The 26078-nt window shown below is 44.8% G+C and overlaps 2 protein-coding genes across 2 annotated transcripts in view; one reads left to right on the top strand and one right to left on the bottom strand.

Moving 5' to 3' along the window:
* hs2st1a (heparan sulfate 2-O-sulfotransferase 1a) overlaps nt 1-7770 on the bottom strand; it is a 56208-nt gene extending 48438 nt beyond the window's left edge. Inside the window, exons 1-2 of the mRNA XM_079243663.1 lie at nt 7640-7770; nt 7307-7480 (exon numbers count right to left, since the gene is read on the bottom strand). Of these exons, the coding sequence (XP_079099789.1) occupies nt 7307-7430 (124 nt within the window). The 5' untranslated portion in view covers nt 7431-7480; nt 7640-7770. The remainder of the gene's footprint in view (nt 1-7306; nt 7481-7639) is intronic.
* A 999-nt stretch (nt 7771-8769) lies between these two features.
* Nucleotides 8770-25413, top strand: selenof (selenoprotein F). Its single transcript, XM_079244083.1, has 5 exons — nt 8770-8855; nt 13490-13657; nt 19843-19906; nt 22201-22250; nt 24665-25413. Exons 1-5 carry the CDS (start codon nt 8808-8810, stop codon nt 24794-24796), a joined length of 462 nt encoding a protein of 153 aa, XP_079100209.1. The 5' UTR covers nt 8770-8807; the 3' UTR covers nt 24797-25413.
* The last annotated feature ends 665 nt before the right edge of the window (nt 25414-26078 follow it).

The following is a 26078-nucleotide window of genomic DNA, read 5'->3' as shown; positions in this document are numbered from 1 at the left end:
GAATGAAACCCCTGAGGTATGCTGGCTGCACCCCCCCTCTGCTGATCCAAAAGAAAAAAATCCCCACAGTGGAGGCAGAAGAGAGATAATCCTGCAATGTCCCAGATCTTTTCTGGGAATAAGTCCCTGGTGGGAGCCAGCAATGAGATTTTAGAGGCCATGCTTCAGTCGCAGCAGAGTTTGTTAAATGGGGGGGGGGGGGGGGGGGGGTGTTTCTGAGGCAAACTGGTCCAATGACAGAGTCAGCATCCGTTTGTCTGTAGCTGCTTAGTCCCATGTAGGGTCACGGGAGGGGTGGGGGGGCTGGAGCCCATCAGACGGGGTACACGCCGAACTGGTCACCAGTTCGTCCCAGGATCAGCACGAAGACCAACAACCAAACACAAAATTCAGAATCAGCAGGACGCCTAGCGTCGCGTTTTCAGACGTCAGAGAGGAGGAACGTTTCCCTCCATGTCAGCACTTTGCAAGAACAACGGTGCGTTTTCAATCCCAGCTGCTGAAACTTTCCTCAGCAATGACATGATGAGAAGTTAATGTTTCAAAAGACAAGACTTTTCATTGTGATCAGACTGGGAGCAGCGCGGAGAACGCCCGGCGTCGCCCCCGTCAGCTGTATACCCAACACACCGTCGACACAACAGGAAACAGGAGGCTGGGCGTCTAGCTGGGCCTTGTCTGCGGAACCACAGCGAACACAAGCCAGGCTCCCAGGGACAGAACCAGGCATCCCAAAACATCAGGCTCCCACGGCTCCCAGGGACAGAACCAGGCATCCCAAAACATCAGGCTCCCACGGCTCCCAGGGACAGAACCAGGCATCCCAAAACATCAGGCTCCCACGGCTCCCAGGGACAGAACCAGGCATCCCAAAACATCAGGCTCCCACGGCTCCCAACGACAGAACCAGGCATCCCAAAACATCAAGCTCCCACGGCTCCCAGGGACAGAACCAGGCATCCCAAAACATCAGGCTCCCACGGCTCCCAGGGACAGAACCAGGCATCCCAAAACATCAGGCTCCCACGGCTCCCAACGACAGAACCAGGCATCCCAAAACATCAGGCTCCCACGGACAGAACCAGGCATCCCAAAACATCAAGCTCCCACGGCTCCCAACGACAGAACCAGGCATCCCAAAACATCAGGCTCCCACGGCTCCCAGGGACAGAACCAGGCATCCCAAAACATCAAGCTCCCACGGCTCCCAGGGACAGAACCAGGCATCCCAAAACATCAAGCTCCCACGGCTCCCAGGGACAGAACCAGGCATCCCAAAACATCAAGCTCCCACGGCTCCCAGGGACAGAACCAGGCATCCCAAAACATCAAGCTCCCACGGCTCCCAGGGACAGAACCAGGCATCCCAAAACATCAAGCTCCCACGGCTCCCAACGACAGAACCAGGCATCCCAAAACATCAAGCTCCCACGGCTCCCAGGGACAGAACCAGGCATCCCAAAACATCAGGCTCCCACGGCTCCCAACGACAGAACCAGGCATCCCAAAACATCAGGCTCCCACGGCTCCCAGGGACAGAACCAGGCATCCCAAAACATCAGGCTCCCACGGCTCCCAACGACAGAACCAGGCATCCCAAAACATCAGGCTCCCACAGCTCCCAGGGACAGAACCAGGCATCCCAAAACATCAGGCTCCCACGGCTCCCAGGGACAGAACCAGGCATCCCAAAACATCAAGCTCCCACGGCTCCCAGGGACAGAACCAGGCATCCCAAAACATCAGGCTCCCACGGCTCCCAGGGACAGAACCAGGCATCCCAAAACATCAAGCTCCCACGGCTCCCAGGGACAGAACCAGGCATCCCAAAACATCAGGCTCCCACGGCTCCCAACGACAGAACCAGGCATCCCAAAACATCAAGCTCCCACGGCTCCCAGGGACAGAACCAGGCATCCCAAAACATCAGGCTCCCACGGCTCCCAGGGACAGAACCAGGCATCCCAAAACATCAGGCTCCCACGGCTCCCAGGGACAGAACCAGGCATCCCAAAACATCAAGCTCCCACGGCTCCCAACGACAGAACCAGGCATCCCAAAACATCAGGCTCCCACGGCTCCCAGGGACAGAACCAGGCATCCCAAAACATCAAGCTCCCACGGCTCCCAACGACAGAACCAGGCATCCCAAAACATCAAGCTCCCACGGCTCCCAACGACAGAACCAGGCATCCCAAAACATCAAGCTCCCACGGCTCCCAGGGACAGAACCAGGCATCCCAAAACATCAGGCTCCCACGGCTCCCAACGACAGAACCAGGCATCCCAAAACATCAAGCTCCCACGGCTCCCAGGGACAGAACCAGGCATCCCAAAACATCAGGCTCCCACGGCTCCCAGGGACAGAACCAGGCATCCCAAAACATCAGGCTCCCACGGCTCCCAACGACAGAACCAGGCATCCCAAAACATCAAGCTCCCACGGCTCCCAGGGACAGAACCAGGCATCCCAAAACATCAGGCTCCCACGGCTCCCAGGGACAGAACCAGGCATCCCAAAACATCAGGCTCCCACGGCTCCCAGGGACAGAACCAGGCATCCCAAAACATCAGGCTCCCACGGCTCCCAGGGACAGAACCAGGCATCCCAAAACATCAAGCTCCCACGGCTCCCAGGGACAGAACCAGGCATCCCAAAACATCAGGCTCCCACGGCTCCCAGGGACAGAACCAGGCATCCCAAAACATCAAGCTCCCACGGCTCCCAGGGACAGAACCAGGCATCCCAAAACATCAGGCTCCCACGGCTCCCAACGACAGAACCAGGCATCCCAAAACATCAAGCTCCCACGGCTCCCAACGACAGAACCAGGCATCCCAAAACATCAGGCTCCCACGGCTCCCAGGGACAGAACCAGGCATCCCAAAACATCAGGCTCCCACGGCTCCCAGGGACAGAACCAGGCATCCCAAAACATCAGGCTCCCACGGCTCCCAACGACAGAACCAGGCATCCCAAAACATCAAGCTCCCACGGCTCCCAGGGACAGAACCAGGCATCCCAAAACATCAAGCTCCCACGGCTCCCAGGGACAGAACCAGGCATCCCAAAACATCAGGCTCCCACGGCTCCCAGGGACAGAACCAGGCATCCCAAAACATCAAGCTCCCACGGCTCCCAGGGACAGAACCAGGCATCCCAAAACATCAAGCTCCCACGGCTCCCAGGGACAGAACCAGGCATCCCAAAACATCAGGCTCCCACGGCTCCCAGGGACAGAACCAGGCATCCCAAAACATCAGGCTCCCACGGCTCCCAGGGACAGAACCAGGCATCCCAAAACATCAGGCTCCCACGGCTCCCAACGACAGAACCAGGCATCCCAAAACATCAGGCTCCCACGGCTCCCAACGACAGAACCAGGCATCCCAAAACATCAGGCTCCCACGGCTCCCAGGGACAGAACCAGGCATCCCAAAACATCAAGCTCCCACGGCTCCCAACGACAGAACCAGGCATCCCAAAACATCAGGCTCCCACGGCTCCCAGGGACAGAACCAGGCATCCCAAAACATCAAGCTCCCACGGCTCCCAGGGACAGAACCAGGCATCCCAAAACATCAAGCTCCCACGGCTCCCAGGGACAGAACCAGGCATCCCAAAACATCAGGCTCCCACGGCTCCCAGGGACAGAACCAGGCATCCCAAAACATCAGGCTCCCACGGCTCCCAACGACAGAACCAGGCATCCCAAAACATCAGGCTCCCACGGCTCCCAACGACAGAACCAGGCATCACATCTCAGACATAACTAGCCGAGCAGGCAGCCAGCACAAAACAACCGAGAGTAAATATCAAAAATGTCCTGACACCATGTGAGTTGAAGAAGAGGCGCGTTGCAGAGGGAGAGTACGACGACTTATTCCCTCCCAACAGACAGACTTTGCTTCCGTTTTCAGATTTCTTTGATGAACAGAGAAAGAAGAACAGGACTGGTTTACTCGTATTAATGCCACCGTTACAGACCTCTGGATGTCGTTACTGTTCAAGAAATAGTCACAATTTTACCATTATTATTGCAATTATTCTGCATTAATTAATTTCCCTCCTTAAAAGTTTCATTCATTCATTTTCTAAACTGCTTTCTCCAATTCAGGCTTGCAGCAACCAGCAACCAGCAGAGGAGAGGCGGGTACACCCTGACATCACTGGCCAACACAGTGAATATATCAGGGAAGCTTTAGGATGAATTATTGTGGCTTGTAATACCATGTTTAATTGTGAAATTAAGTAATCATGACATGTTTCTTCCTTTTAAGCCATTTGCTTGAGAATCTGCAGTATTTTGCAGCAATGCTAACATGTTGTGGAGCAACATGACGGGAGAAACTCAGCTAAAAGGCTTTACCGGGATCTTCATCCAAACCAAACGCAGTTCAAACACCAAATCAAATCAAACTTTATTTCTTGAGCACTTTTCATGCCACGGGCAACACAAAGTGCTTTACAAGATAAAACCAAGTCATAAAGATTAAAACAAACAGTAGACAATAAGACATTTAAAAGGAATAAAGACGCAAGCTCTTCCCACACACTCATACACACACAAGGACAGAGAGCAAACACCCCCCCCGACACACACACACATCCACCCCTACATTCCCCAAAATACATCATTCCCTGAATACCGTCTCTTTAACCAAATGCAAGTTAATAAAACAAATAAAACATTAATTAAGTGATAAAAATTCTGACCAATAAATCTATGAAAATGTCACAAAAACATGAGAACAGTTCTGCCTGCTTCACAGCTTCTGATCATCTCTCCACACAGACAAGTCGTCATGTCAACGCAGAGACGCTGTTGGTTACAGAGACGTCTGTCTCGTCCAAGCGGCAACCTCCGGCGGTAAAAAGTGAAGCCTGTGGGGAAGTGCATAAAACTGCAGTTCCCCCTTCATCCACTAGAGGCTGCAAAACAGAGCAAATCCCCATAGACTCCCATGTTAAAAAGACCAACTTCACAGCAGAAATAAACATGTTTACAGCAGAAATAAATATGTTTACAGCCTGGTACAAAAATCCATTTTAGGTTTAATAGGTCAGGTTTACCTTCATGACAACTGAGGGGGAGTGAATTTTTTTCTAACTTGCCCATTTAAAAGTAATTTAATCTTGAAGTTCGGCATATTTAGGGGCGTGTCCTTTTGATTGACAGGTACCGATCTCCGGCTTCAAGTATGAAGAACGTAGAACAACCGCGGTTTTTAGCCAGTTAACAACGTGACTTAGCTTTAGCCCGCTTACCTTCGTTAGCTGGTTAGCTCCTGTTATCTCCGGGTTAGCTCGGTTAGCTCTTAGCTACAGAAAGCTCGGAGTTCGCTCGATGTCAATCATCCACCATGACGCTCACAGCCACCATCTCAGCTCCACCTCTTTGCCCATATTTGTATTTTCCAGGCGAGACGACGTGCATGACGCTGCCAACATGGCGACGGTAGGAACTGCCCACTGAGCTTCAATTCAGCTCTTCATAAACCTACGGGTGACATCACAGAGGCTCCGCCCATCTCTCTATATGCAGTCTATGGTCTCGTCACAATCCACAATCAGAAATCATGTCTTAATTTTGTAGTATAAAAGTTTGATTCCAGCTCCAAAAACCCTGCTAAGGTGTCTTTTCTGAAGTGAATCGTGAAGATCCTGCTAGTTGCCATGGAGATGAAGGAGGGTTCATAGTGAAGTACTCTCTCTTCCCATCACAAACTATCTCAGGCTCAAAGTCAAAAATATCTCAAACTGCTCAGCTTTACTCGTTTAGCTTCTGATTTTGCAGTTCCTCATCAGATATGACTTTACTTGTTCTGAGATGAACTGGGCGTCTTCACTGACAGTGAAGTGGTTTTTATTCAGGATGAGATAACGTTTACATCCCTACAGTGTTCCAGATTAACTTACTCCAATGCAGTAATGCACATCTTGGTTCTGTCTCATCTTCCTCTCATCTTTCTTCAGAGGGTTTGTCATTTCAGACAGGACGCAGAAAAATAGGCTTTTTACTGAAGATGTTCATTAGGGCTGTGACGATATGCTTTTGTCCCGAATCGATTCGATTTAGATTTTGTGGATGGGTCACAATTCTTCGATATTGCTGATTTTTGTAGATTAAAAACCAAATAAATGTATAAAACTTTTGTTTGCTCGTCATTTTCCTTGATTTCAATGAGGAAAAAAACAACAACACAGTAGCCAGGTCATCGTTCTGCTGCTATGAAGCCCAAGAATACAAGTTAAAAGAACAGTAAAAACAATAGAATTGACAAAAATTTTATAATGGACTATTTTTATTTAGTTAGACAAATTTTTTTTATTTTTTTAACAAAAAAATCCATTTAAAAATTGTGAAGCAAAAAAAAATCCCAATTTTTGGTTTTTCGATTCGATTTTCCCACCCCTACTATTAATGTTGTATATAAACAAAGCAAATAAGGTATTTCAGTCAAATAATGTTCAGACCTTTGACTTGACAAGACTAAATATAAACATGACAGAAGAACTTGTCTGCGGGTTGACTTTGGGTTCTGGATTATCCACTTTCTTTGGTCGAATTTGAGAACAAATAATCATCCCATAAAAATAATATACAGCATCCTTATCAAACTTGTGATTAGTGGTCTTTTGTATACCCAAACCCTTCTTCGTCTGCCTCTTTGTGTTGCTATTTCACTGCTGTTTGCAAATGTATTTCTGCAGGTAACTTAAAATTGTAGACAAAAGAACTGTTTTCTAAATAAAGCTGAGTTGTGGTAAATAAACACCTGACCCAGAGGACTTTAGCCTGATCAGAATAAAGAACAGCCATCCTGATATCCAGACGGTTAATCTCATCTGCTTCTCATCAAAGCAGCTGACTCAATGCTTGTTTAACTGAATGATCTGATCTCTAAACCAACATGCCAACCATCATTCATGTGTTCAGGTTTCAGCTCTGAGGATGTCACCAAGCATGTCTCATACTCAGAAAACAACTGGGACCACTTTACAGTCAGAATAATTATGAGCTACAGAAGGGATTAAACATGCACACCGTCACAGATGAGGACAAAAGCCTCTTCAGAAAGAGATGCTGACCTGCAGACATTAATTCAAACACAATATCTCTGGAATTGCTGAGCTTTTACGTTTCACGGTCATTCAAAGTTCAGAAGCTCCCAGGTCCGTAAATATTTGATGCGTAGCCATTGTCTAAAGCCTGTCCTACATGCACAGCTACCAGGAGAACCATGGGGAGGTCTCCTCTGACAGTGGAGCCGTGTTGGGATGCGAGTCAGGGGAGCAACTTACCGAGCTTTCCCCGGGACTCTTCCAGCTTCTGGATCTGGTTCTCCAGGAAGAACATGGCCACTGCGAACGCCAGCAGCGCCAGAAGCTGCAACTTGGGCGGCATCATGACTCGGAGGAGCCCCATCAAATCATCCAGAGAGGGGTTTGGTCAGTCCATGCTGGGAAGGGGAGACGCTGGAACACACACACACACACACACACACACACACACACACACACACACACACACACACACACACACACACCACAGTGGTTACAAAGCGGCTGAGTGTGTGTGCATGGCCCTCTCTCTGAGAGTCTGGATATCTCCCACTGTTAAAATCCTTCCTTTACCTCCAACGCGATGTCTTCATGCTTTGGTTATTTGTTCCAGGTAGTAAAACGCCTTAAATGTTTTTGTCCCTCAGGGGTGTAGGAGTGTTGATACCAGCTGCTGTCTCCAGAGTCACCCCCCTCAGTGCCGCTGTCCCGTGTTGTGTGCTCGCCGCAGACTACCAGCAGCACCAGTCAGACCATTGGACGTGTCACCAGTCCACCACACAGCACTGGCTTTCTATTCGCCCACTATCATTGTCTATTCAATCCGGATTGGATCGTTTTCACGAACTGGCTTGGACACATAGACATTTTATATACATAGACGCCTAAATGAGCGCTGGAGAGTGAGCCAACGTCGCCACCATATTGGATGGGTCGCCGCCATATTGGATGGGTCTCCGCTTTCTAGTTTTGCTGCAGAATCAACGTAGTTTCCACACAAAACTGTTTTCTGTGGAACAACGCTTATATATTACACACAAACAAAACACTTTCTACATATTTGGTTTATAAATAATGTTAACACAATGAGTAATGTACTAAATGCAAATTATACATTTTACTCCAATGAGGTGTTGATGGAAAAATATTATATTGATGCTTCACAAAAAGAGTTTTACATGGTACCATAATTACCTCCGCCAAAGAGCTTATGTTTTTACCGGCTTTATCTGTTTGTCTGTTTGTGTTTAAGATAGCTAAGGTTATGGACGGATTTTCATGAAATTTTCAGGAATTGTTGGAAACGTGAAAAGGATGGGATGATGGGAGACCCATCCAAGATGGCGACACGATGAGACGTCAGCTCGCATAGGCAGCGTGATACGACGCAGCGTCTATGTATGTGAAGTCTATGATTGGACAGGCCACCAGGTGTCGCGTTGTTTGTTTCATGCATGGTATTATGTCCTACCTTCCAATACAGACGAAGAAGAATATCTTAGGTGGCCTTTGTTTATGCCAGCATAAAAAAAAAAAACTAAATTGATTTAAAACGTATTAGATCCTTACAAAGTTCTACATTGACCATTTATATATCTATAAATGATAACGTTTCATGAAAATAAATAATAATTAAATAAATGATTAATTGTACTAGTCAAAGCTTAGGGAAAAACAAGGCTTTCCACTCGTACGCTACAAAGACCCTTGTAGTAGCATCGCTAACAAAGCAGGCTGCAAAATGTCGGGGGAGGTTTATCTCTTCTGGCTCCTCTCGCTGCTGCAAACGGTGAGTTTATTAAAGCTAAAAATGTCTAAATGTGTCACTGTTATATGTGTTTATAAATAACACCGAGGGTTGGCGGGACTGTCAGTTGTCTCCGGAGTTGTGTTTAGTTTCGGAAGCCGCATCCTGTTCCCGGATCGTCTAAATGACGTGGCTTTACTACAAGCAGCTGTGATGGGAAATTAGGCTTTTAAGTTTTTATTATTTATCTGAATAGTTAGGTAAAATGTTAAACAAACTTGGATTTATATATATATATATATATATATATATATATATATATATGAATAAAATTATTAAATGATACATATAATCAAATTTACAGATATTTTTTATCATGGGACAAGATTTCTCTTCCAAACGTAGGATATTTTGTCGGGTAATAAAATGAAAAGAAACCCTGAAAGTGAAACCTGATCATAAAATTTATTATGGGGTGGGAAGGGAGTAAACAATTTTTTTTTAAAAAGAAAAAAAAAAAAAAAAAACAGCCTGTAGCACTTCATGGAAGGACCTGAGTCCAACTGGACAGTCCACTAGCACCTTTCTACAATGTCCTCTATTGTTTGATTTTGTGCTTGTGTTGTTCTCACTCTCATATGTAAGTCGCTTTGGATAAAAGGGTCTGCTATATGCCTATAGAATAGAATAAAAATGTCTCCATGACCTGCAGGGTACCTGATGTCCTAGGAAGAAGCTGAACAAAGTCACTAAATCTACAGCAGGACAGTTCCCTGTTACTGTTGAGACATTTACAGGAAATAGGGTTAGGATTTATGACCAGCAAGTCAGCCATAAGTTTTCAGAGAAGTTTTGCCATTGTTTGTTGAATTAAAATCATGTCAGTACATTAAGATAAATTGAGATAAATGCTGGAAGAGTACAGCTCTGTTGGAGAAAAATAAAAGAAAACATGGCAGCATGGATTCAGTTTGCAAGGTCACATCTAAGTTTGCCACAAGACTTCTTAAACACGTTAAACCGAGCTGTTAAACTAATTGTAGTTCCAGTGGCCACACAGCACATTTGGATTGATATTAACAATAATAACAACCTTACAACCACTTTTATTTTAGTCCAAAGAAGTACAATGGCAATATTGACATTTAATCTGTTAGAAAGCTTTTACTAATTTTCTTTAGGAAAAACTAATGCAGTTTCAGCTCAATGTTCACATTTAATGTTTTATGAATTTATACTTGTTTTAAACTTAATAAATGAAAATTTATTGGATCATTTTATATTTAAATGTTTCATATTATTAATTCCATATTTACACATTTACATGTGTAGGAAAACTTCTCATTCACAGTAGATCTTCAAAATCCCAGGTGTCTAGAAGTGGAAAAATCCAGTTTTCACATTATGATCAGAGTATCTTGTCAAGGTCTAGCAATAACTTAAATGTGCATACAAGCAGGCCTGTCGCAATAAGTCAACTATAAGAAAACGACAAGAAAAAATACTTGGAATAAGTTTGCTGGACGCAACAATTTTCATTTGTCTTTCTTTTTTCTTAGCGCTCACTCCGAGCGAGTGCCGCATTTGTTTTAAGACAATATTAACTAAACACGGCAATACAACAAGCTTCCATCTGCATTTATAACACAACAGTCTGCTGCGGTTTTCCCAGCTGGAAAAACAAGACATTAACAATCTGCCTGGATGAACAAACATGTGACAAACAGCAAATCCACAACTTTATAATGACATACTGAAGGCAATCAAAGATATTTAATTTAACTTTTCCACCTCTGGTTAAGTCCAAACATGTCCTCTTATATGAGCTTACCATAGACTATGTAAATGTGTTACATGGTGTTTCGAGACCACATGTTTCAGATAATTATGTTACCAAAACACCAGGGGAAATCCTGATCTGTTTTAGCAGACTGGGGACTGGATGAGCATAAACTAGTCTGCACATCAAGCTAAATGTTCTTTAGAAATTAAAGTATTTGATCTTTGAAAGGATGGACTTGCAATATTATGGCATTATTGATATTTTCGTGGAAAATGGTCTCAGAATGACAACAATAATCGCAATAATCGAGACTATTAATCTCATGGCAAAGTTTTTTACCCTTACAGGCCAACATACAGGTACATTTCCCCGTCTGTGTAGAAGTAAAACTAAACTGACTCTCCTTCAAACACAAACTGAAGTCAGAAGTCTATTAAGTCAGAAAGATATCAAACACACACATGGGCGAAGTTATTGGTACCCTTCAGTCAAGGAAGGAAAAACTCACAATGGTCCCAGAAAGAACTTTAATCTGACAAAAGTAATAATAAATAAAAATTCTATTAGATTTAACCAGTGAAAGTCAGACATTGCTTTTTAACCATGCCTCAACAGTGTGTATATATATATATATATATATATATATATATATATATATATATATATATATCAAACACACACATGGGCGAAGTTATTGGTACCCTATATAATATATATATATATATATATATATATATATATATATTATATATTTGTGAGTAGTATATATGTATATAAGACATTTAAGTAGAAGGATGCACTACTGATTTCCTCATCTCAAAAAATTCATTCAACACAAAAGGTAACAACAATGGTAGTTACACCACAACAAAAAATGTGAACGTCTCAATATCTGGTCATGTGCCCTTGAGCATCAATTACAGCTTGACAACGACGTCTCATGCTGTTCACAAGGCAACTTATTGCCTGCTGAGGCATGGCATCCCACTCTTCTTGAAGGGCAGCCCTCAGGTCATTGAGGTTCTGGGGTGCAGGGTCTCGAGCCTCTACACGACGGCTCAGCTGATCCCACAGGTTTTCAATGGGATTCAGGTCTGGAGAGAGTGCAGGCCATTCCATTTGAGGTACACCAGTCTCCAACAGCCGTTCCCTGATGATGCGGCCTCGATGAGCAGGAGCATTGTCGTCCATGAAGATGAAATTAGGCCTGTGCTGTTCATGTAGGGGCACAATCACTGGATTAATGATGTTATTCAGGTAGTATGGGCTTGTCACTGTACCATTCACAAAGTGTAGGGCAGTTCTGTACCAAGTGGACACCCCTGCCCACACTGTAACACCGCCACCACCAAAAGCTGGCCTGGTGACAACAGTGGCTGATGCATAGCGCTCTCCCTGACGTATCCAACATCGTTGCCGGCCATCATTTCTGCTCAGTGTGAATCGACTTTCATCAGAGAACAGCACTGAGGCCCACTGGTTCCTCGTCCAGCGTAAATGCTCCCTGGCCCATGCAAGACGATGATGCCTGTGCCTGGTGGTGTGGTCAGGTACCCGTGCAGGTCGTCCAGCACGCAGACCACGCTGATGGAAACGGTTTCCAATGGTCTGACGTGACACTTGGGTGCCTCTCACCTCTCTTAAACGTGCCTGGAGTTGAGTGGCATTCATCATCCGGTTTCTCAGCGCAGTGTTCACAATGTAGCGGTCATCAGCACGGGATGTGGCCAAAGGACGTCCACTTCTAGGCCTTTCTGTGACTCTTCCAGTCTCTCCATATCTCTGTTGCAACCTGCTGATGACACTCTGTGACACTCCAAGCTCAGTGGCCACTTCTGTCTGAGAACGTCCTGTTTGAAGCATCGCAGTGGCAAGGGACGGTTGTTCCATTGTTAGGTGTCGTCTTGGTCTCATGATGTCAAAATGTGAACAGCATGATGAGGACAACTGTTTAAACACCAGCTCTAATTGAACCAGGACATTTATTGGTCAATTCAAGGATCACACACCTGCCGTGATTTTTGCCGTTAAGCTCCTTGTTAGAGAACAGCAACTTGTGCAAAATTTATTGAAACATTTAACAGTTGGACATGTGCATTTAAAAGCTTAGAGAAGATCACATTAAGTTCACCTGTACAGGTTTGAATGCATTTTAGGCTTGTTGTGAAATTTCACCCAAAAGCTGAATATCCCTAACTTTTTGTGAATAGTGTATATATAATGTTACCAAAGGGTCGTGTTAGTCCAAGGTGTGTCCACTAATCACATAAAAGTGCAACTTCATGTGGACAAATGAACAACTGCTGTTACTTTTATTATAATATAAAATTGCAGTAAATGTGTGTCATTTTCACATTTTACCAAAATATTCCCGCGGGCCTGACTGGACCTGCTGTTGGGAAGGAATGGAAGTATGACCATGCCCCAGTTACAGTCCAGGTTGAGGTTTGGACTGGGGCATGGTCCTACTTCCATTCCATACTGGGATCCTAAGAGGAGAAAGAACTGAAGTATCTTTTGTACAAAGAACTGGATTCAAAAGACGACAAATTATCCATCCTGATGAACTGTTACCAACTTCCAAGTTTAGGTTTGGTTTTTTTTGTAGCCCACTTCCCAAAATAATAATAATAATAATAATAATAATAATACATTTTATTTGTTTGGCGCCTTTCTAGACACTCAAGGTTGCCTTTACACATGATAAAAATTGCATTAAAACAAATTAAAACAACAGACATTTAAACAGACAGTGAAGTGAGTAGGCTTGTCTAACAGATGAGTTTTGAGTCTGGATTTGAAGTCTGTTAGTGAATCCGTGTTGTAAAATTCAGGTCATTCTCCTGCCTTGTGGATAGTAAGTGCTTTCTGAAAGCCCTGTCTTCTTCCTCAGCTGTCGGCGTATGGGGCCGACCTGTCATCTGAGGCCTGCAGGGAGCTGGGCTTCTCCAGCAACCTTCTGTGCAGCTCCTGCGACCTGCTCGGGGAGTTCAGCCTGCTGAAGCTGCAGCCGAGCTGCCGGCAGTGCTGCCAGCAGGAGGCCCAGCTGGAGGCACGCAAGGTAAGGAGGGGAAAATGGGGCGTTAACGGCTTGTTAGGATCAAAGCAGATGGTAGCCAGCCAGGTTATTGAACGTGCATGCTGGAAAATGGATTTTCGGTCATGCTGTGATGCACAGTATTAAATCACGAGGTCCCGGCTGCACGTTGTGTCTTGTCCTTCAAGCAGGCAGAGAGTCTTGGCACTTGGAGGAGCTCTCTGTCAGAACGTGTCACACGTCTTGACGGGGTCGCATACCTCTGCGTTTACACGGCTGCTATAAACAGCTCGGTCTCAGCCCTCCCGTGACTTGGCTTGTTGACATTGTGTGCAGCTGTGCATCCGATCTGCGCTCCCCTCACCTCTTGTCTCTGAGTTTCTCTAACCATCAACAGCAGCATCATTTCTGCAGCGATCACAGCTCAATCGAACCAGAACCTGCTGTGCTCTGATGGACAAACTCTGGCTAAAGTGCCGACAAAAAAAACAACGTGATTCTTCTTTGTCTTTGATTAACTAAATCCCCTCTTGTGTGTGGTATCCTAGCAACAGTACCTTTTCTTTAGAAGTGTTGCACACATCATTACACCTATTGATGATATTTCTATCTGAGCCAAGATTACCCCCCTTCCTCCTCACAGTTTAACTAAAATGTCATTTAGTTGAAGAACCGACAGCCTGCAGCTGCTATCGGAGGCGACCAGCAGAAACCACGGTGTCACTAAGCACATTTTCTCCTCAGACAGCAACAATTATCTCCCTTAAGAATTCCTTTCAGTCTCCCCATTGACATAAGTGCTGCATCATTAAACCCTCCGAGAAATGGTTTATTGCACGGTCTCGTTGATTAGGAAGATTCAGAGAGCGCGGAGGGCGTTTGAGTTGCTCGTTTTCAGAGGTGCTCTTGTGTGCAGGTGCTCTGCACGCTGCAGCGTCGCTCCCCTGGGTCTCATAACGCATTATGTCTGGCTGAACCCTTCCCAGTCTCTCAGGCCTGTTTGGCGTAAAACTAATGACGGCAGACTGTGGAAGCTGCTTTTCACCACTGAAAACACTTTGCTCATAAAGCTCCGGCTTTTCCATGTTTTTCAAAATAAAAGTAGGTCACATTTCCACTGTTGTCCTTTATTTTGACATAAAAGCTATTAGTTTCTGAATGAAGGACAGATAGATACTTTATTCATCCCCTTTATTCCCCCCATGGGGGGAAATTCAGGGTGTTCCAGCAGTTTCTTTAAAAAAGATAAATAGATTAAATTAAAGATTAATATTAAACAGTTTAATTGCGACTGGAATGAAGGACCTCAGTCCTTCATCGAAGACAGATCAGTCTCTCACTGTGAGGACGACTGAATAAGTCTATATTACGTTATTTATGTTTGACAAAAAACAGGAAAATTTGTCATAATTTGTTAAGTTCTGAATTATATTTAATGCTTGGACATTTATTTTACTCTGGGTGAAGTGGTTCCTCATCCTGATAGTAGTCTATACATTCTGTAATCATGAACAATAAGAAATATAGTTAGACCCCTCAGTTTACTGTAAATCTGTAAAAACTCTGACCAATCCAAACGTTCAGACCCAAATGGAGTTGTTCATTTCTTATATGTCGTAAGCTTCTTCTCCCGGCTCCCCTCCTCCCCCTCCAGCAGCGCATACCTGATAGCCACACCCTGCATATAAACAGCGTGTTAGGATGAAAATACAAAGTAGTGAAGAAGAAACTCGGAAGGAAAACATGGCTGAGAAAATGCAGGAAGGATTTTCCGACCCGGCTCGGTTTATTTGCCTCCTCCTGCTAAACAGCCGAGAAAGAGAAAATCGTTGGTGGAAAAAGCTGCGAATAAAAAACCTTGGATCACGCAAGGGGCAGAACCAGAGGGGGAGGAGTCAAGACAGGGCACCACTTTCACATCTCGCCAGTTCCCCAACATTACCCAGCCCAGCTTTAAGTAGAAGAAAGTTTATATCACGTACATCCTTGTAAAAGTAAAGCAAAGTGCCGGATCCAAAGGCAAATAGTGACAAACAGAAAAGTAGGTCCGCACACTACAAGTAGCTCCATGGTGTATTTCAATTAGTACATATTGTGTGTCATTGCTCTTTTTATGTATATATGTATATACACATGGTCGTTATTGTTTTATCTTTCACTACCTCACGTTACTAAACATAACAATGAGACCTCAGAGCATGACTAAATGTAAAACCCAACCCAACGTTACCTACCCCAGCTTTAAACACACTCACTGACTTCTTTATTTTCTCCTGTTGCGTTTGCTCTGCTCAACACTTCCGGACATTGTAGGCTGCCGCTTTACTGACGTCACGGCCGCCCTTTTTCTGATTGGTTTACTCCGCTGCTTGTTTGTCCCGCCCTAGAAATCCGTTGATGCGAGAGAGTGCCCAGACTCTCAGCTGGCACAGCGGGAGAGTCCGGCTCGCCAGACTACCATGTTGACATGAAGCATCACGGAGTTGCTGCACATCCATGATCAGAATTCAACGTTCCGAACATCCAGTGTGGTTTTATCTGTTTCACAGCATGTAGAGCGAAACTCTTGCAACGCCCCGCAGCGTCCTGGATGGAAAACGTCCTATAGTGTCGGTTTCTTGGCCTCAGAACGCCGCTCGGCAGCAGCGACTCCAGAGGTGTACATGCTAGATGTCACTGTGCCATGGAACAAGTCCGGAATGCAGACTTTTAGGGTTAAAAAGTTACAAAGTGCACCTTTAAAGTCGATTAAATCCTATTTCCTCCTTGTTCTAATGCTCAGTTGGGACCTAAGTAGCTCATCTTGACCTTGTCTACATAACTTAATGTGTTGAGTTGCTGCCATCTGATTGGCTGATGGGATGTTTGTGTTAAACAGCTGATCAGGCGGCGCTGATACCGCAGCAGCGTTGGCGTCCTCCTCTGATAGTTCTTTACTGGCTGTGTTGCATGAAAATCTTTCCTGTTGTAGCTGCTTGTGAACATTTTTCTGATGCTATGAGTTATTAATAACTTCCACCAGTTTGGAAGTTATTGATCAAAATGATTAAGGTCTAGTTAATTCTACATTTTCTTAAAGCTTCACTTGACCTAAGATTTCACATGAAGCAGTTGGGTTGTCCGACTTAACCAGTCCTAACCAACCATTATGTCAAGATGTGAACGACTTAACCAGTCCTAACCAACCATTATGTCAAGATGTGAACGACTTAACCAGTCCTAACCAGCCATTATTTTAAGATGTGAACGACTTAACCAGTCCTAACCAGCCATTATGTTAAGATGTGAACGACTTAACCAGTCCTAACCAACCATTATGTTAAGATGTGAATGACTTAACCAGTCCTAACCAACCATTATGTCAAGATGTGAACGACTTAACCAGTCCTAACCAGCCATTATTTTAAGATGTGAACGACTTAACCAGTCCTAACCAGCCATTATGTCAAGATGTGAACGACTTAACCAGTCCTAACCAACCATTATTTTAAGATGTGAACGACTTAACCAGTCCTAACCAGCCATTATGTTAAGATGTGAACGACTTAACCAGTCCTAACCAGCCATTATGTTAAGATGTGAACGACTTAACCAGTCCTAACCAGCCATTATGTCAAGATGTGAACGACTTAACCAGTCCTAACCAGCCATTATGTCAAGATGTGAACGACTTAACCAGTCCTAACCAGCCATTATGTTAAGATGTGAATGACTTAACCAGTCCTAACCAACCATTATGTCAAGATGTGAACGACTTAACCAGTCCTAACCAACCATTATGTCAAGATGTGAACGACTTAACCAGTCCTAACCAACCATTATGTCAAGATGTGAAACAACGCAGGTTGTAAAGTTGTGGGTCTGGATTTGCCCTCGTTTGGGTTCGATCAGGAGCCACTTTGTTCTGTTAAATATCCCAGAAAGCTGTAATTTATTCACATCTTTTGTCTTAACTTGACTGATAAGGATGATCTAAACCAGGAAGCAGGTTTATCCCAACAGTTGTTGGATTTTAGATTGATCTATGTGGTTTTTTTATTATCGTTGTTATCAGTAAGTTGTTAAAATGGATCATTAGGAGGAATTGATGGGTTTGATAATTTTCAAATGTTTAATCAGCTTCTGAAAAACATCTTTAGTCTCATGCTCGTCTCCGTCTCTACAACAGGAAGGTTCAGATGAATAGAGGCTCTTTTTAGCATGTTGGCCTTGTGTGCTGCAGCCCTGCTGCATCTCAGATTCAAGTTGCCATGGAGATCCTCCCAGTAAGAGGAGAACCAGCTTTTTGTGACTTGAAAAACTGTGTTGTGCCAGTGGTTGGTTTGTTGTGCAGTCCTGCTCAGACAGAAGCACATCTGGATGAATAAGAAACAAAAACATCTGGACACGGGGACATAAAGAAGATTTAGGAGCAACAGACGGTGTGATTCCACCCACCCCACCTGCTATTTATTTACAGACTCGAGGTACAAGACAACACAAACAATAAAAACTAAGAGCAGGTCGTAACAAATGTAAACACACCCTACAAGCGACAACTGTACCAGTGCCTCCACAACTGAGACTGGGAGCATGTAGCACCTTACTGGGACGTACTTACTGGGACTGGGACGCTGTGATGGCGTTACAGCAGACCTGCATCCTCCCATCTCAGCTTCTTCAGTTAAAGTCTGAGTAGAAAGACACATTCTGTTAGCGCACGCTTGCTTTTCTGTAAGTAGACCAGAAACATGGAGTGTATGAAGGTGTGCAGTAAGCCTTAAACAATGACCTTTTCACCTCATCTGTACGTGCACTAAACCTCCAGATGTGCACGTTGGCCTGTGCATACATCAGGAGACGCCGTCTGTAGATGTCCGCATCATCTGTCAGATCATCAGTAATAAAATGTCTGAGATATTTACATTTCTCCACACAGAGTATTTCCACATAACGAAGAGTTCAGTCTTTTATTTTTAGAAAAGTTTCGTGTTTGAGGCTTTTTTTTTTCTTTAGAAATTGTTGTTGGTTTTCAGACTTTATGTTTAAGAGCAGCTCAGAGTGCTGCGGTCTACCATTTAGTTCCCATTTCCAACAGATTTATTTATATTTTATTTCTTACATGGTCATACAAAATCTAAAACAAGACTTTACAGTCCAAAAACAAAACAAACAGAGCACCGTGCTCGAAAAAGAGCAGGGAAAAGAACATTTCTTGTAATATCTGCCCCCTTTTTTAAAAAAAGAAACATAACACACTAATAAATGGTTATTTGATTTTCTTAACGATACTTAATGAAAAGAAAAAAATCATTATCATAGCACAGCATGCCATATGTCTTAAATTGTTCACTTTAAAGATAGAAAAGTTTGTGATAATTTCCACAAATTAATTAAATTTCTCATACATATAATTATGTACAGTCACATTTACATGTACATAGATGTATATACATACATGTATAAATATGCACACATGAAACATATACAGACAGACATCCACATACATAAATTATACATAAATCAAAGTAATTCTGTCCTGTATGCTTGTATTATATGGTTTTTTTAGGATATTTTTAAATGTGATAAGAGTAGGACATAACTTCATATCACCACTTAAGTTGTTACACAGTTTAACTCCAGTGGTTGTGATACACTGGTGTTTAGTTTGTGTGTTTATCTGTTTTCAGGATGCATGTACCTCGTACTGCGTATGAACTCTCCCTCATCTAAATCCAAGAGTCACGTCCGCTCCGCTGTGTGCTGAAATGAAATGATGTCATGTCGGCTGTGCTGCATTGTTTGCAGACAGACGGGACGACAGGAAGCTCTGCACCAGCGGCTTCATTTGCTGTTTCCAGTCGCCATGCCGACCTTGCAGCCTTCTAATCCGCGCAGGCAGCCGGCACAGCATCATCTTGAAATACTGCTGCAGCACTCCAGTTTCCTTTTAACGTATTGTGTGTTGCTTCTGGAGGTTTGATTACAAGCGAGCCCTGCACAAACCGCCATCCATCAGTCCTGCTCCACATGCACAGCCTCACGGTTTAATGACCCCGCAGGAGCCACCAGGACACTTTTATGAATCGGCCTGCTTGAATCCAATTACTCCTCCAGGCCAAACATCTCACCGCCAAGGCGGCCCCAGTCTGTTCAGTCAGTGTGTGTGTGTGTGTTTGGGAAGAAAATGAACTTGTGCGCTACTTAACAGTGTTTATCTGTGCACGCAGCTCTTTGCTGGAGCCATCCTGGAGGTGTGTGGATGAAAACTCGGGAGGTTCCCTCAAGTTCAAGGTGAGTGAAATCAAGCAGTCAGACTTTGTTTTGCAGCATTCATCTGAAGCCATGAAACAGCTGGAACATCTGGATGTTTAGCATCGTGTGGCATCCCCTCTCCTTTCATTGAAGAAGCAAGCGTATTCCTTTTCCTAAAACTGCACAGTTTCAGGAGAGGAATGTTGTCCCGTTCTGGTCCTGATGCAGGATTCCAGCTGCTCTACAGTGCTGGACCATCATGATGCTCCAGATGTTTTGTACTGGTGAAACTGGACTGCAGCAGACCAGTTCTCCTGTTCCACCATGCTGCTGTGATGATGCAGGATGTGGTCCAGCATGGTGAAACCTGCAAGGTCTTCCCTGGAAGAGACGTTGTCTGGATGGGAGCAGATGTTTCTTTTTGTCACAAATGGGAGGTGGAGGTGAGGACCCAAAAGCAGAGATGGGAGCCAGATGCAGAGTCAGGATATTTATTTCCCAAAAAAGAAAAAACTGAGGACGAGAAAACGCAGGAGGTGTGACAAAAACACCTGAACCTAACCCAATGAACCAGCAATGGGGAACAGAAACCAGGGGGTGTAAATACAAACAAAACGAGACACAGGTGAAGGGAATGAACTAAATGAAGCCAGGTGAACTGATGAACAGCAAAGCAAAAGACACAACACTAGAAAATAAAACAGGAACCTAGAACACAAGATGAAACATACCATGACAACTTTTCAGCATTGATGGAGCTTCCCAGATGTGGAAGCTGCCCACGCCATCGGCACTAATGCAACCCCATCCCATCAGAGATGCAGGCTGATAACAAGCTGGATGCTCCCTCTCCTCTTTAGTCTGCAGGACACGCCGTCCATGCTGTCCACAAACTATTCCACATCTTCATCCAGGTTTCCACTCAGAACATTTTAAATGAGCTTTGGTCCAGAGAAGACGGCGTGTTTCTGGATCCTCTTCACATATGATGGAGCTTTAACCTGCATGTGGGGATTTCAGCCTGAACTGTGTGGTTTCTGGAGTCTTCCTGAGTCCATGTACTGGTTTCCAGTAGAGAATCATGTCTGGTTTTAATGCAGTGCTGCATGAAGATCCCATGACCACCAGTATCCTGTGTTTACCTTCAGCCTAGTCCCCAGCACACAGAGATTCCTCCTGGTTCTCTGAATTTTTTAAAATGATTTTATCCACTGTAGATGGTGGGATCTTTAAAAGTCCTCCCAGTTTTACTGGGAGGAATATTTCGAATGAATTTGTTCCACAATCTTCAACTTGTTTCACTCCGATCGGTGAACTTTTGTCCATCGTTGCATCTGAGAGACCCTGCCTCCCTGAAACGCTCGTTTTATGCCAGTCATGTTTCTGACCTGTTACCAGTTAACCCAATCAGTTGTTACGTGCTTCTCCAGTTTGTTTGTACTGGTGCCAGTAACTTTTCCAGTCTTCAAATGCTCCTGCTCTGTTTTGCAGATGCGTTGCTGCCGTCAGGCTCAAAATGAGCTCGTATTTTCCACGAACGTGTAAAATTGTCTGTTTTAACATTTAACTTCATTCTGTTGGGAATAAAATGAGTTGAGGTAGCTGCAGTCGGATTTTATTTACACTTAACGCAGCGTTCCAACTCTTATGGAGTCTTATGGACCTGTATACATACAAAAGCATATCCATACATAAATACATACATATGTACATACATAGACACACACATGCATGTACATACATAGACTTGTACAAATTTAACAATTCCATTATTAAACAGATAATGTCGTAATGTTTTCTTCAACTCAATAATACCATTTACTGTTGGTAAATGATTTGGTAAATGCATACATTCCTCTGTAAAATCCTCTTTTTCTAAGCATTAGTTTTATTTTTAGGTAATATAAAATTATTTCCAGCTGCAAGCCTAGTACCCATATGTATTTATACTAAACTGAAGACCTTTGTAAAGTATCATTCGTGTTTTTGCTGCTTGATGAAAGTGAGTAGTGAGTACAATAGTCTTATCTTTTACCAATAACCAGTTTAAATGATTATGATTGTGATAACTGTAATGGTCTCCGTGGGGATGTGGTTGGAATGAAACTGCAGATGAGTGTTTTCTTGACTCTGCGTCCTGCAGGAGGTGTTGTTGCAGCTGCTGGTGTGAAACGTCTGCCAGTTTGTTCGGAGCTCCACCTGTGCCATGTGGTTCCAGCCGTCCCTTCAGCTGTTTAGCTGCATTGTCCGGAGCTTTTACAGGCTTTGGCTCTAAAGGGAAAAGGTTAAACCGTTGATCTGACATCTAACACGTGTGTTTCCATCCTCTCCAGCTTTTGTCAGGAGCGACAAGCCGAAGATGTTCAAGGGTCTTCAGATCAAGGTACTAATGATGAGTAATGCCAGACTGAGTGAGAAATGATGTGAAAATGCTTCAGTTTAATGATTTCTCCAGTGGAACAAAGAAAACATTAAAAACTAGATGAACCAGAAGGGTGTTGGCTTACATAAACACAGACACTTTTTACAAACAAAAAGGAAACCACACATAATTTAAAGTAGAAGTATATTTTACCAGGAAATTAAACCATTTTAACCATCATCATTACAGAAGTTTAGATTTTTTCCTCCTCACTCTTTCAGGCTTGTAGATGACAAAAGATTTTTAATAAAATGAGTGGATCTTTCTCATTGAGACTGTTCGCCCCCCACACACACATATGTACACACACAAATACACATACACACCCCATCCCACTGCAGGTGCATTTCCTCCTGAGTCTCTTGAATAAAAGCTTTCCCTGATGGCTTCCCTACATACAGAAATGTGGATGTCTCTTTCATACGTTCATTCGCCACCGCCCTCATGCCTGCGTGTGTTTTTCATTTTAATACTGCAGAAGAATTGTATAATTCCTCCAATCAGAAGGTGTTTATTAGTATCAGCCCACACCTAATGCAGACCTGGAGGAGACGATCCCCGTCGTGTTCACGCACGGTACCGAAGCACAGATCAAAAGAGACTCTCGCATATAGAAAGATATTTATTTACACATGTACAGATTACAGCAGGAAGCAGACCCGGGCTGAAGAGCCTTGAGTTCCTCTTCTTATCCTGAGCAATACACACCACCTCCTTCCTTCTTGCTAACACACACACACACACACACACACACATAAATGTAACATTGAAAGTACAGACAGACCATCTCACTCTGAGGATAAACACAGTTATGACTTCTGGTATTTTGTTTGTCTTAGAGGTTGGCAGTGTCCCACTGTAACCAGTTTAATCCGGTCTATGTACTCTCCAAAGGTTCATCTTAACCTGAACTGTTTTTTATGCTGTGTGACCTCAAATAACTCCAACTGGATAACTTTAATTAACTACAATGTAGAAAAACACTTGCTTTTATTTTTATTTTTTTAAACACTCCTGACCAGAAAATTCAACAACCAACACATCCGCTGACCGAGCGCCTGGTGGCCCCATGGTCTGATGGCGTACAAGCACCCTATGGCCTACGACCGCCCGATGGCCTACAACCGCCCGATGGCCTGATGCCCCATGGTCTGATGGCCTGATGGTCTGATGGTGTACAAGCGCCCTATGGCCTGATGGTCTGATGGCCTGATGGCCCACGACCGCCTGATGGCCCACGACCGCCTGATGGCCCACGACCGCCTGATGGCCCACGACCGCCTGATGGCCCACGAGCGACCGATGGCCTGATGCCCCGATGGCCTACGACCGCCTGATGGCCTACGACCGCCTGATGGCCTACGAACGACCGATAGCCTGATGCCCCAATGGTCTGTGGGCCTGATGGTCTGATAGCGTACAAGCACCCTATGGCCTGATGGCCCGATGGCCTACGACCGCCTGATGGTCCACGACCACCTGATGGCCTACGACCGCCCGATGGCCTGATGCCCCGATGGTCTGATGGCCCGATGGCCTACGACCGTCCGATGGCCTATGACCGCCTGATGGCCTACGAGCGACCGATGGCCTGATGCCCCGATGGCCTATGACGCCCGATGGCCTATGACGCCCGATGGCCTATGACCGCCCGATGGCCTATGACCGCCCGATGGCCTATGACCGCCCGATGGCCTGATGCCCCAATGGTGTGTAGGCCTGATGGTCTGATGGCGTACAAGCACCCTATGGCCTGATGGTCTGATGGCCCGATGGCCTACGACCGTCCGATGGCCTACGACCGTCCGATGGCTTTCGACCGTCCGATGGCCTACGACCGCCCGATGGCCTACGACCGCCCGATGGCCTACGACCGCCCGATGGCCTGATGCCCCAATGGTCTGATGGCCTGATGGCCTGATGGCCCGATGGCGTACAACCGCCCCATGGTCTGATGGTCTGATGACGTACAAGCGCCCTATGGCCTGATGGCCCGATGGTCTGATGGCCCGATGGCCCACGACCGCCTGATGGCCTGATGCCCCGATGGTCTGATGGCCCGATGGCGTACAAGCGCCCCATGGTCTGATGGCCCGATGACGTACTTAAATGATACCAGACTGAACTGATGTAGCGATCTATGACCAGCTGATGCTTTCTATAAATCCACTACTATTGCATGTTTTCCATGTTGCATCATGAATTTATCCACGAAAATCAATCAATCTGTGGTGCTCCTAGTTTTCCTGAAGCCACTCTGTTGCTTACAAAGATTATCAATAAAGTTATTCAGGTGATGAACGAATAAATGTCTCATCGAGTCAACCCGTGTTGCTAATAACCGTGGTTTTTGTTCCCCTCTGCTGACTCTGCAGTACGTCAGAGGCTCCGATCCTGTCCTAAAGCTGTTGGACGACAACGGGAACATCGCTGAGGAGCTCAGCATCCTCAAGTGGAACACCGACAGCGTGGAGGAGTTTCTGAGTGAGAAGTTAGACCAAATATAGACGTAAAAAGTCTGAATCTTCTTTTCTTTCTTCTATTTTTTTACTGTAAAGAACCACTTCCTCCAAGTTTAATAAGAGCTTATAAGAAGCGGGGAATCAAGCGTCTTTTTGTTTTTTTGTCCATTTATGTCCTTTGACGATTTAGTTATTAACCAGGGTTTTACACGACTTGGCCTTTGTGGTAGATGCTTGTTGAGTTGCAGCTCCATGTGACTAAATTTGTACCTGAAAATCATGATTTTTCTGGTGAGGTTTTTTTTCCAAATAACTAAAAGGAGACCCCAAAACAACGTAGTTTTAATCCCAGCTCACGGTGGGTCCGTTAGGATTTGGAAAAACTGCCCCCCACCCGTCCGTCTGATAGTCTTGTATGATTATTTTTTTATGATGCACAGCGTTGGGGGTTGTTGGAAGGACTGAATGAATCCTCGCTCCTCTCCGTGTGCAGTTGCTTGTGCAGAGGAACACGTTAGTGAAGATCTCACAGCAAACCAGATCTGGGATGTGAGCTCTGATGTCGTTTGTGTTTTTATGCTGCAGCTTCTGCTTTGAAGAGGAGCTGGATTTGTTCAGGCTTGTTCTGAAAGCTGGCTGGATGGAATAAATATGCAACAACAATGAAAGTCTCCAATGTTTTGTGTGTCAGAAAATCATTTCTGTGGTTATGTACGACACTTGTTCCTGTGTTCGCACCGCAGAGTCCCAGGAAAACAGGATGTGAGTAGAAATAACTAAGTTATTTCTACTCTAATATTCTAATTAAATATTTACATAAAATATTTGAAATTCAGGAGTGTCTTGTTCTCTGGGTTCAAGTCAGACCGACTTGACTCTGCTGACACCTAGTGGTCAGCAGTGGCATTACAGCTCCACTCCTGGACAGATGGACAGACACTCCAGCCATGACAAACAGGTTTCATAAAACACGTTCATGTGTTCAGATGAGGCAAACCTTGAAGTAAAATGGTCCCAACAATATGTTTGTGTACTTTTACACCTTTACTTATCAGGAGCAGCGACAGCTTGAAGATCAGATGGAACTGTCTCAGTTACCGAATCTGGGCCTCTATGGCTGCTGTCCTGCAGGTTGTAGAGGTTTGCCTGCTGCAACACACCTGAATTGTGCAGAGCTCCACGTGCAGCTCTGTTTTGCAGCTTCCTTTTCTCCTTAAGCTGCTGAGAGGTGTTGGGTCCTGTAATACATATAGCGCGCTTTGTCCTTTGGCCTACAGAGACACCAGATCCAGGATGCCTTTAAATGATTTATTGCACACAGTTGGCA

Source organism: Telmatherina bonti (genome assembly GCF_933228915.1).
Source record: "Telmatherina bonti genome assembly, chromosome: 7".
NCBI lineage: Eukaryota > Metazoa > Chordata > Actinopteri > Atheriniformes > Telmatherinidae > Telmatherina > Telmatherina bonti.
This window is presented reverse-complemented; position numbering and strand designations above follow the sequence as displayed.